The sequence below is a fragment of the Takifugu rubripes genome, chromosome 1, assembly GCF_901000725.2.
Source record: "Takifugu rubripes chromosome 1, fTakRub1.2, whole genome shotgun sequence".
In the NCBI taxonomy this organism is placed as follows: domain Eukaryota; kingdom Metazoa; phylum Chordata; class Actinopteri; order Tetraodontiformes; family Tetraodontidae; genus Takifugu; species Takifugu rubripes.
Genome location: NC_042285.1, coordinates 22,796,348 through 22,809,003, shown reverse-complemented (window position 1 = coordinate 22,809,003; position 12,656 = coordinate 22,796,348). Strand labels below are relative to the sequence as shown.

At 46.4% G+C, this 12,656-nt stretch overlaps 1 protein-coding gene across 3 annotated transcripts; it reads left to right on the top strand.

Annotated features, from left to right (window-relative positions):
* The first annotated feature begins 731 nt into the window (after positions 1-731).
* On the top strand, positions 732-10,917 carry agpat3 (1-acylglycerol-3-phosphate O-acyltransferase 3). 3 transcript variants are annotated; one of them, XM_003962080.3, is made up of 10 exons: positions 732-1,066; positions 5,575-5,631; positions 5,723-5,951; positions 6,288-6,457; positions 6,575-6,736; positions 7,369-7,522; positions 7,599-7,701; positions 8,090-8,165; positions 8,251-8,449; positions 8,540-10,917. In XM_003962080.3, the coding sequence occupies exons 3-10, from the start codon at positions 5,774-5,776 to the stop codon at positions 8,629-8,631; spliced, it is 1,134 nt and encodes a 377-aa protein (XP_003962129.1). In that variant the 5' UTR covers positions 732-1,066; positions 5,575-5,631; positions 5,723-5,773; the 3' UTR covers positions 8,632-10,917. The 3 variants fall into 3 exon arrangements, with proteins under 3 accessions (XP_003962129.1, XP_011610021.1, XP_029704934.1); XM_011611719.2 differs by lacking the exon at positions 732-1,066 and adding an exon at positions 1,641-1,791; XM_029849074.1 differs by lacking the exon at positions 732-1,066 and adding an exon at positions 1,878-1,948.
* Positions 10,918-12,656: the final 1,739 nt, after the last annotated feature.

Below are 12,656 nucleotides of genomic sequence, written 5' to 3'. Positions count from 1 at the left end.
AGCCGGATGTAATTAACATGTAAAGAGGTTGGCCCTACAGGAGAGTCAATGGGTTCTCACTGCACTGTGGCCAGAAACAGGTGATGTCTCAGTTCAGCCAACACTAATCCACAGACTAGCCAGCATTAACCCAGATAAGCAGACAGGCTCACGGGGTCTGCAGCCTGGCGTCACGGACAGAGGTATGGAGAGAGCCGAGCAGCCGTGAGATCTGCAGACACTACGTCTCCTGAAACAGAAGCAGCATCCTGTCGGGCTCACTGGGATGTTATCGGACTCTGAAAACATCCCTAACGCCTCGAAACATTAGAGGAAAAAAGGAAGGTCGCTGCAGTTCCCGAGAAGCACCAGCAGGCGGGGTGCTAAAGGTGATCGAAATTGAGCCTACTTAAAATCAATTACAAACTGATTCACATTAACCGGTTGTGGTTGAGAGCAATAAAAAAATATGGGCATAATTGAATTGATTATATCATTATTTTATTTGAATTAAAAGTCCAAACCATTGGCCAGTTTCCGGGGAGTGACTTGATTCCGTCTGCCTTTTATCATTTCTATTTGATGTAAACCGGCAATTTGCATTTAAGGCTGCAAGGAAAATACGTGTACTTCATTAAACAGCAAATAAAACTGGATCATCCTCATAAAAGCGTCGCGTTTTTCTGAGATCTGCTCAATATCTGACGGAACTGTAACAACATTCACCAGTATTATTTAATACATGCCGCAGCGGTAAATGTCCCAGCTGCAGGTGCACGCTGTCCAAGTTAATGTGCATCTCGATCTTTTTTGTTGTTGTTTTTGTTTGGGACGGTGAGCGAAGGCTCAGACCGGATGTTGGGTATTCTATCCTCAGATGGGCTTTGAGGAAATGTGGGGCTTTAACCGACAAACAATAGCGCTCCTGCAGCCCATATTAGCTTGAGTCTATCCCGACACTATCCCGTGTCGGAAAGGGGGACAAGTGAGACCAGCTCCTGAACAGAGGCGTTTGGGGTGCCCCCTTGCACAGACAGCGGAAACACAAGCGTGCGAGAGCCTCGACCGACTTGCCGATCATTTTCAGGTAAGCCCGGAGCACCGTTGCCGAGGCGGACCGTTAGCGTTAGCGGGCAGGCTAGCAGGACATGCCGCTAGCATGTGACTGCGCTCGGTGACGTTTCACGGATAACAAGCGGAGCGCCCAGTGGCATTTATGGGATTGGAAATGTACGCTCCCCCGGCACGTCCGAATGCAATTGTGCACCCACTGATGTCATGTAGAGTTTTGGTGGACGTCCTGAGCCGCGCTAGCGTTAGCTAACGCATCGCTCCACTCTTGTCCTTGTGCCTGACTGACACAGACGTCACGTTTAGCCTCCTGTCAGCTAGCGGGCACCGCTTTAGTGTGCGGGCGTCCCTTCCACTCCAGAACATGCAACTCCATGCGAGCAATTCTTAAACTGCGTTTAGTTAATCAGTCCTAATAAACGGCTTGTTTTGCCAACGCATCGGGGTTCATTCTCTCGTGCGTTCTTGCGCACGGGCCACGATTCAAGAGCAAATTGCGCAATAAAGGCAGAACGCCTGGCCCCAGAGATTACACGTCAAAGTGTCCGCGTTTCATTCATGTGAAATGCGCCATTACGCTGCGAGCACTCTGCGTCTCGCCGTGCGTCAAACGCGCCGGCTCCTGCGCACGCTGTCACACCACGAATCAGGAGGTTACTCTGGTTCACGCGAGGCTGCTGCGCTCCCCGCTAACTTGTGTCCTCGGAGACTCACCGTGTTCAGCCCGGCGCAGAGTGGCAGGTAAAATGATTGCATTTATTGCCCCCCCGTCGTTGTTCTTGCTGTGATGCTGTGACTCTTCGTGGGTATTTAACGGAGGCAGATGTGGTGTCTAAATCCCCCCCCGGCTGGTGGTCCATCGACAAAGACATCGGCTGCCTGACATACCTGAGAAGCGGTAAACTCAGTATAGTTTAGTCCAAAGCGTCTGGCTGCAGCAGCCCGTGTGTGTGTGTGTGTCCACTTGCAGACTGATCCAGACTTGTTGGTGAAGATGTGATGAAGAGGAGTGTTGATTTTTTTTCAGCTGCCATCTATGAGAGAGGATGATAATAATCCTGGCTTCCTCTGACTGGCTGCAGGAGTCCCTGATAACCGTTTTCTAAATGCCTCATCAGTGTTTACATGTCAAAGATGATTAAACTCAAGGCCTCAGGACCTGAGAACGTGTTTTAAATTAAATTTAACAGTGTCATTGTGTCGTGCTGTTGAATTTCAAAGTCCAGTGACTCGTTGGCGTGGAGGGAACTCTTAATCAGTAACTATCTCCTGCTCTGTAGCAATCTCAAGATAACGTGTTTGAGTAGATGGTGTGTGTGCGCGTGTGTGTGTTCCCTCCATTAAATAGACTAACAACCTGTCCGAGGTGTCTTCCCACCTCTCGCCCAGTGGCCGTCGACCCCTCTGTGACCCTCATAACAGGTTTTGAATGGTGGAACAAAAGGGTTGAGGACTCCTGTGAGGTCTGGTGTGACTGGAAGTGGTGCAACTTCACCAGAGCTGTTTGAATCAAGAGCCTTTGTGTTAAAAGATTGGTGTTTTATACTTGTGCTAACTGCACACCACTGCTTTGGCGCGTGCTCGCCTGTGCTGTTGCACGTGTTAAGCAGCGAAGCCCAAATTATTTGCATTCACTAGCAAGGTGGGAGCAGTTTGACTGGTTCAGGAAAGGCCAATCCAGTTATATGAGGGCCCCAATCCAGCCGGGTTTTCCTTTCTACCAGCTAGTCAACGGCTTAAGACTTCAGGTGTGTGTTTATCTACCTGGTAGTTCAGAAATCCCGGCTGGATCACGGCCCCTGTAGGACTGGATTAGCCCTCCCTAGGGGTCCTCACAAATATATATCTACAGAGGTCCCAACCGGGCTCCAAGATCCTGTTAGTGCGTCGCTGCCCGAGGAGAAACTCCTGTTTGTTTCCTGACAAACACAACAGTGTTTACATCTGACCCGGCGGCGGACGCACCTTCTTCTGCTTCGTCCACTCATTTCCAAGAGAAAAAAGAAAATTCTCAATGTTTAAAGTGGATTTGACAGACGGCAGAAGCAGCAAGAAAAGGCCAGTTTTGGTGTTTTGCTTGGAGTTTTCTTATAAAACAACTTTTGTTGCCGTGGAAACGTTGGTTTCAGCCCTAAGAACGCCTCTAAAGCCTCGCGAGCGTGCTTGTTCGGCATGAATGACCTTCATTGTCCCGCCATCACAGTCGGTTTGCTTGTCCCTATATTTGGCATCAGTGCCCACAGGTGAGGCTTCGGGACTGTACTCTGACCTTTGACCCGTTTGCTTCGGAGAACCTCTGCATTTATTTCCGCGTCTCTCAGCCGGTCCTAACCGTGTCTGACGTCACCTCTGGGGAAGCTTTTGTTTCCAGTCCTCTTCTTCGTCCTCAGTTCACCAACTGAGTCACGGCCAAATATTGAGGGGCAAAAATGAACCGCTGCCCTACTGCAGCCCACCACTAGGGGGCGGTACGCATCTTTTAGCCTTGTAATCCGACTTCTTGTCTGCGTAACAGATGCCGTCCTGTGAAATCCACCCTGCTGAGGAGGAGCCCGCTCCTCTTCTTGGGTAATGAACTGTGACATATCCAGGGTGCCCATGTCCTGCTAATCAGACCTAATCTGATCCAGAGGATTAGAGGATGGGAATATGTGTAAATCGCTGCCTCCGGTACATACGTGCAGGACTGGGAGCAGAAGGGAGCCATCTTTCCCCTCAGTCCGCCTGGCGTTCTCGACTGGGGTTGAGGTGGAATCGACGGGGGGCCTTTTTGGAGGTTTCTTCCTCTTTGTAATTTTTGATTTGCTTTCGGGCCTCTTGTGCTGATTAGACAGTTCTGACGGAACCTGTCGGCGCTCTTGCTGTCATCGTCATCATAATCTGTGTGGATTATCATGCCTGAGAGGCCAGTCAGCCCGTGACGGTCCTCCGCTGCACACAGGTCTTCTCCTTTCCTTTTATTTCTGGCTTTGGATTGGTGAGAAACCAGCAGCCAAAATGCTGAACCAGAGCGCTGTGATGATCTTCACTGGCATCTGCGGAGCCCTGGTGCTCATGGCAATGGCCTACTATGTCTACTGGTAAGTCAAGTGTGAGAGAAGCAGCGCTGGGCTAAAACTTGGTCATAAATCTGCCAAATCAGAGTCTCGACCAATGTGAGCTCCTGTCATGTGACCAGCACATGTATTTAGGTGATGTCACGATATAAGTTTAACCTGTTATTTGAGACGGTTGGTGGAAATGCTCACTTGTTTTTTTGTAGAGGCAGCTGCCCGACTTTAAGCAGCTTTGACACACTCGCTGTCTCTAATCTTTTCTCACCGCCGTGTTCAGACACTGGAACACCCCCACACATAGAAAAGATGACCTCAGTGTGTTCTTCACACCGCCAAATATGACCGTCGTGTGAAGTGTCCATACACTCATGAGCTTCACTCATTTGTCAGACCAGCAAAGCCCTCATTTCCTGTGCTTTCTCTGGTAATTGTAAGGAATATTTAACTAGAAATTTGAAGCAGATCAAGTTGATCTGGTTTGTCCAGATCATTTTACATTGCATTAATCCTCTTGAATTTCAAATTAAAGGTCTTTCAGCCTGCAGCTTTTATTTTGTAGGAGCCCGTACAGCGTGAGTCTGCTGATTCTGATGGCCTGTGAGTTTTTATGATGGTTACAAACCACCAAGTTGTTCTCTGTGTTGGCCTGTTTCCATTTATTTGCAGCAGTGAACGCCACCTTAAATGTGAACAAGTCCATTTCTTTATTTTATAGATGTCATTGTTTCATTCAAGATGATCTCAAAAGAATAAAATAGAGATGGTGGCCATGGTAACCAGGGTGAAATGTGCTATCTGCTGCTGTGAATGGCGACTTCCCATTAAAAGTGTGGGGTTTGTGTTGACTGTCTCTATTAATTTGCTGTGAAGTCAGTTGACTGAAGAGAATGTGGGGGTGAATGAGAGCAAAGTTCACAGCGTGTCCACGGTTCTGTCTGAACAACAGAAGTGATTTAAGGTGGTTTCGTTGCTCTTTGACTCAAAACTCTTGAACCGCTGACACGTGTAGGCTTATCAAGTATGGCAGCATTTCATATTCATACTCGTGACTTCCTGTGGTGAAGGTTTCTCAGTAGACCGCCGGAGTCCATCCCGTTTATAAATACACACCAGTAAAATCAGATTAAGTCGTTTTTGCAGATTCTCTTTAAGGCTTCAGTGACATTGTGCTGATTTCTAGAGTGCAACATTTGCCCCAGTTCCTCCGTCCCACAGAGAACAAAGGTCACCTGTGTAACATAAGCTGTGTGTGCTTGGACCTGTCAGGCGATTGGTGACACCTGCCTCATGATATTTCAATGGGTGTGTCCTGACAGAAGAGAGTTAAATGCACTTTTCTGCTCATTTGAGATCTGGGTCTACTTCCATTCTCAATCAGGACTTTAAAAAAGAATCGCAAACTTATAAAGATCCTTTTTCAACTCGGGGCAGACTGTTCATGTTCTGCTTGCTCTTCTGCCTCCTCCAGGTCCGTAGTTCTGGCCGAAGGACCGTGTAAACGCGGCTTATAAAAGGATCCACCGTGGTAAGAAACGCTGCATTATTTGCCTTCCGTCCATCATTGGCGTGCTTGCTCTCATTTCCACTTCCTGGCTGCGTCGCTCCTCTCTCCTCAGGTTGGTCGTAGTGTATAGTGGAGCCTCCTCAGCTCTCCAGGCTCCGCTGCCATGGCTCTGCTGGCCTACCTGAAGAGCCTGTTCATCCTGCAGCTGCTGATGGGCTTCGTGTTTGTGGTCAGCGGCCTCATCATAAACTTCATTCAGCTGTGCACGTGCGTCCTCTGGCCCATCAACAAGCAGCTCTACCGCAGAATCAACTGCAGGCTCTCCTACTCGCTCTGGAGCCGTGAGTACACGTTGGTGTTGTTGTTTTTGCATTATCTACACGTAATTGTCAAGATGCACCTGAGGAAAGAGGACAGCCGGTGGAGGAGGTGGCGTAATGGGACTTGTGCTCGGCGGCTGCTGATCCATCCAGCCCCAGCAGGCGGCCCCACTGGGAGCAGCAGCATAAACAGACATTAAATATGCAGACGAAACGGGGAAACAAACCAGATTCTTGTATATAAATCCCTGTGATGAGAATTAGAAGGCTATTCTGGTTGTGTAGCTCTTATTTCCAGTTAAATGGAGGATGGAGCATTGTCACTGCAGCATCCAAACTGTGGTTTTAACCCTGCAGAGCTGGTGATGATGCTGGAATGGTGGTCAGGCACCGATTGCACCCTATACACCGACCAAGCCACGGCAGACATGTTTGGCAAGGAGCACGTGATCATCATCCTCAACCACAATTTTGAGATCGACTTCCTGTGTGGCTGGACCATCTGTGAAAGATTTGGCGTCCTCGGAGTGAGTTCTAGCTAACGGGCCAGATACAGCATCAGCATGAGTTACTTTAGGTCTTCATGTTGCTGAAAATGATTTTTGCCCCATGATAAGAAACTTTCGCCCCGTGTCTTTTTCTAGAGTTCAAAAGTGCTAGCCAAGCACGAGCTGCTGAAGGTCCCTCTGATTGGCTGGACCTGGTACTTCCTGGAAATAGTCTTTTGCAAGCGAAGATGGGAGGAAGACCGGAATACTGTCTTCACGGGACTGAAAAGACTCCAAGACTATCCCGAATGTATGTGGGTAAGTAAAGGTCAGGCGCACCACATTCGTCCATTTCTGGAGTCTCACATCAGAGACAGAGAGTGGAAAAATTGATGAATAAGACCAGAAACAGCATCCTGGCCTTTGGCCGGCTTTCCTCTGAAGTATTTGTTCCCAGAGTTGATAAACGCACCAGCTGATTCTGCAGCAGCTGTGTTTGAAACCGATCAGCAGGAGCGCTCTTGTTTATTATGTCCTGGCAAACTCCATGAACTGGTCTCTCCACAAACAGACCGGAGACACACATATCCTACTTTGGGAGGTTGTTCTGTTAAAGGGATTAAAATAAATTAGTTCTCAGACACTCCTGTGTGTCTTTTGGTTTATTAAAGCACATTGCGGTCCAGATTTTCTAAGAAACTCTTCAAGATGTCCAAATGAGATGGAATGGCTCAGCAGCTGATTTAATTACTCTTCTACTCAGACATTAGGTCAGTCCTGATCACATGACTGCCTGCAGGATAACACTCCTGAGTATCTTTCAGCTGATCTCATATTAGCATTATGGTCCATTTGAGTTATGAGTGATTTATTTTGGCGTGTGAGCTTGGATGTGGGGTCATCTCTGACCTTTCTGATTGGGCCTCAACACTCTTCTTTGACCTCCACAGTTTCTGCTGTATTGTGAGGGAACTCGCTTTACAGAGAAGAAGCATCAGATCAGTATGCAGGTTGCAGAGAGTAAAGGTCTCCCCCAGCTCAAATACCACCTGCTGCCCAGAACCAAAGGATTCACCACCACGATGCAGTGTCTGAAGGGCACAGGTACACAGACACTCAGGCCTAAGCACTCTCCGCATGAGTGCCCACATTTAATGAGGTTCTTTATTTTTTTTTACAGTAAAAGCCGTTTATGATGTGACTCTCAACTTTAAAGACAACCAAACTCCCACTCTGCTGGGCATCGTTAATGGGAAGAAATACAAAGCCGACATGAGTGTGAGGTCAGTGGTCATACTTTAAACTCTTTTTTTGGGTCTTAATCCACCTAGTAATGAATTGTGCTTTAAGCTGAGCGGAGTCATGAACTCTTCCATCATCCTGCCAGTTGTATTTCTTGTGCTAGAACAGTGAAGCAGTGAGAGCACATTATAAAAATATAAACACCAGATGATGGTTCTATATGGTTCAGAGACTAATTCTCCAACTGCAGGGGTCAGTTTTGAGCTAGAGTGACCTCTGGCGGTAAGCGTGGGGAACCGCAATACAAGCGATTCTTTATGGCAGATAAACAATCATGTCAATAATTCTGTTATGGCTCGAGACAGATAACTGTTAACATTTGTAGTTTCTTTGTTTGCTTAAATTTCACCTGTATGTTTGTGCAACCAGGCGTTTTCCTGTGGAGGACATTCCAGATGATGAGCAAGAGTGTGCTAAGTGGCTGCACAAGCTCTACCAGGAGAAGGTAACCTAAACAAAGATTTGAGATCTTGATTGTTTTATTTATAGCTTTATTTCTTGATTCATTTCCTACCTTTCTGTCATCTCAGGATGCCTTACAGGAAATGTACAACAAGGAAGGCAAGTTTCCCGGACCTATAGTGATTCCGCGTCGCAGGCCATGGACGCTGCTCAACTTCCTGTTCTGGGCCAGCCTGCTGCTGTCACCTCTGATTAAATTCGCCTACGGTGTTGCCATCAGTGGCTCCCCCCTCCTCATCATTGGTTTTATTATCTTCCTGGTTATAGGTAGGCAACCTGTGCACTGTCACTTTAATGTTGACGCCCTGGCGTACCACGGCTCAGTCTTTTTTCCTCTCTGTTTTGTTGTCTCTGCAGCTTCTGTAGCAATCCGACGCCTCATTGGGGTCACTGAGGTGAAGAAAACCGGTTCGAGTTATGGCAACCAGGAGGCCAAGAAAGCAAACTGAAGCATGTCGCCCCTCCCTCTCCGTGTACGTCGGGATCCTGCAGGTCACCGAGCAGAATCTCATCCAAACACACCTTCGTTCCCCTGCACCCGTCGAGTCAGTCGGCAGCTTTGGAGGAGGAAAGAACAGAGTTAGAAACATAAATGGCACTAGAGAGAGCAAGCATGAAAATCTGGGGGTCACGCAGCTCTCTGTTGGAGATGCGGTGTCATGTCCTTAATCCAAGCAGGGATCCGCCCCCCCCTCCACATTAATTCCTGGTTGCACCCACGATCAAATCTGCACCTGTCAGAGGTCACATGAGCCCATCCCTCCTCTGAGCTCCCCACCTCCACTTCCTGTCTCCTCTCATCAACCACTCAGGAAGTGGCACTCTTTATATTTTTGATCTGTCGCAAATTCAGGGGCATCCATTTTCCTGTTTTTCACAAAATAGGACTCATTACGGGAGCCAGTGCCTTGAGGCCCAGCCTGGTTTTCTTTATCAGAAGTGATCAATTCTCCCAAATCATAAGCACGTCACATCTATCAGGACAATTGTTTTTATAGTCCACCATCACCATGCTAACATGGATAACTTGAATATCATCTATAATGATACATCAATAAAATCCTTAACTCCTAGTGAAACACTGATCTTCCCCCCATCTCCGCACCACTTTCACCTGCCATTTAAATACATATTTTTATTTAACTGGCTAGCAGTAGGATAGAGCTTGACCACAAATACACGCAGGACTGGTGTCCCCAGTCTAGATCTAAGCACGCCCATCACTGCTCGACGGGTTTCCGTTCCAGATAAAGAGTGGCGTCTTCTCTTGCCCGCCACAAACCGTCCCTGTTGTGAGAAACCCCGAAATCACCAGAAATATATTTCAAACAGTGTCCCAAACATTTAGGCGATACTTTTAGCACACTGTAGCCATTAAGTCCAGCTGCAGTTTGGACTGCTTGCGTTTATTCTACTACCTCTTCCGTCACGTGTCCAGGCTTTTCTCAGCTCTTTGGTCATGACTCCATTTGACAATGCCCCTTTTGGAAGTGGTGGAAGTCGCGTCATGTGGTCAAGCACTACCGTATTTGCTCTCTGGGGGAAAGAGGAGAGATGGGGGGAGTTGAAAACTACAGCACGTCGTGACTGTGACGGCGCGCTGGCAGGTGCATCCGTTGTGTTCATAATTGTTAGCCTGTTATGCTGCGTAGCGTAGACTGTGTCATGTCAGTTTAACCTTTGCCTTAAATCAAGCTTGCTCAGGCAAGGGACTGCTTGTTTGCCACCCCTTTAAAACAGCTCGCACCTTTTTTCTGTTCCGTTCGTCATCACGCACTGGAGACACGCGCAGCGCCGTCTGTTCGCTCCATGTTATCACAGAATCAAAGATCGTTTATTTCAAATGCACAGAGATGGCTTGTGCAGTTCACCTGTGTATCGTTGCACATTTGCTGCTTCAGAACAGGAGTCCTGCAGGTTTTTCATCTCTCCCCTCCCCCCACATGTAGCTTTTGTTTTGTCTTTTGCTTTGAGGTCTTTTGGGCATTGTTGTTCCTCTGCAGCTGCATCTTGTGAGTTCCCAAATGTAGACAGTTTTTCATGCAAGCCTTAATAGTCCCTATTTTTTATTTAATTTTAATGTGAAAAGCTGACTGAGTCCTGGCTGTAGAGCAGGGTTGAAAACTGAAGGGTTTCCTCCAGTAGAACCAGCAGGTTGCTGGGATTAGTTGCCAAGTAGCTTCCTCTATTTGACATTAATAAAGGAGATTGAATATTGGATAAACTCTGATCAATGATCGAAACGCTCTGCTCATATCAGTTTTTACGCGATGACTAGGATAATTTTGAATTCTTGTTTATCTTCACACCTGACAGATACAATAAAGTGCAACCTTTTCTGTTCACATATGTGGAAAAACCTTTTATTTCAAAGTTCTCTCCATCAAGCAGCCTCACACATTAAAAGAACCGTTTGCCTCCAAATTCAAGTCGGTCAAACGTTTCTGTGGCATCGAGTTTTAAAGCAACTGCAGACAAAGTTCAGAAAGTCAAAATATTGAAATCAAAATTAAAAAGTCATTTTGTTGTTTCAGTCCTCTACTACAGTTGTTTATTCATGATGAGAATGTGACAAAACTTGCACCACTTCTGCTGTGAAGCTCCAGAAAATGATTTATTTTTCTTTTAAATGTCCTTTTTATACAGGAAAAATTGTTAGAAAATTTAACAATAACTTAGCGACACTTGAGCTTTGATTTTTGTTTGTTCAATATTAAAGGATTTAATCACAAAGCAGTTCTTACTCCTGATTTTTTTAAAATCTGAGTAGTTGTCATTCGGCTTGATACCTGCAGGCTGCGCTGTATCCATGCTGCATGTTCCATCCATCTGCCTGTAAGCTTCCTTTCATTTCATAACCATCCATTAGCACATAGAAACATGAAGATGCATCATTTATATGGACACTTTTCAGTTTTAAACCCACTACAGCAACATTAGTTAAATTGTAAATAAAATAATGTCATTTTAAGAGACAGAATCATGGAATGAAACGTCTGGAAGAGCGCTTGGATACAGATGTGACCTTTTTGTGTGTGTGTGTATTTTGGGTTCATAATGCGCATGCAAACAAACGGCCAGTCAGAGTGCAGTTTAAATTCTGCCTCATCGTTCAGGTTTGGACCTGTAAATACCTCAATGTTGCCTCTGCTCAAACTGACCCCGGGAACAGCAGGAACACTTCTGGGGGCTTCTTTCTAGTTTCTGTCTGCATGAGGTGAACCGAGTTAATTCTAACTCAGGGACTTTTACTGACTGGAGATCAAGAGGGTGTGAGACGGAGTCTGAGTCCCAACCTTTAAAATAGGAATAATAAAGGTTTTCTGAAGTGGCAAAAGTGTGTGATTCTTGCTCTCTTTAGCTGTTTTCTTTACCACATTTAAGCAGAGATTCTTGTCAAATATGGACCAAGCACAGAACCTTGTGGTATACCCAGGGCTGGGGATCTGCTACACTTGTTGGCCCTTATAACCACATTCTATACATTTTTTTCTAATTTTTAACCTTGGAGTAACCCATCCCTTAGTGCTATAATTTAGTGCGTTTAGTCGGTATCTGCAGGATCGTCCTCGGTGTTCCGTCAGGGCTAATCACTTCACCACCATTGGGTTCCTATCATTTTGTTGCTATATATTTAATATTTATCTATATTATATAACAGATCTTATATATATTTAAATAAACGTGCAGGGTCTGAAATCAACCGAATCAGCATGAAGTTTACTTAATTTGAACATTCGTTGTTGAAAGTTCGGATGAAGCATGGCCTTATGGGATGTCAAAGTCGAGGTGGCTACGTCATCCTGCGGTTCCACGTGTGCGGAATCCAGATCGCTCATGCTCGACGTTAAATTTGAGTGAAATAATCAGAACATTTAAGGGAAAAAGGAAGGACTAACACACTGCTGACCGAAGGACAAAGTGTGCATAGTTGACAGATTCGGTTAATTAAACGGCGTCAGCCCCCAACCGAGGCTATCTGTTAGCAACAGCGGCGGGAAAACAAAGCACCAACAAACAAAAGAACTTGAAACAAGTGTTGATGGTGACCGGGGTGGAGATCCTCATCAACCTGGACTGGCATGACGTCAGCGCTGCGGACGGTAAGGCTTTTCTTCAGGAGCCTCGCGCTCATTGTTCCTTTCGGGGTCATTTACGTGTGTTTGGTCGCAGATTTGTTGTTACGTTTTTAGGATACTGTTAAGAGTTCATACTGGCCATATTGTGTGTGTGTGTGTGTGTGTGTGTGTGTGTGTGTGTGTGTGTGTGTGTGTGTGTGTGTGTGTGTGTGTGTGTGTGTGTGTGACGGGATTCTCTTTGCGTGCTCTTTCGTCATTTCCCTGCTGTGTTTTGCCCGCGAGTGCAATTAGTGTTGCGTTCACGGGCCCTAGGCTGCAAACGCAGGGTAATTTTTTTATCCCAGTCTGTCAGTGTTTACCGCCTTTATATGTGGGGAGTTCATAATTACATGCTT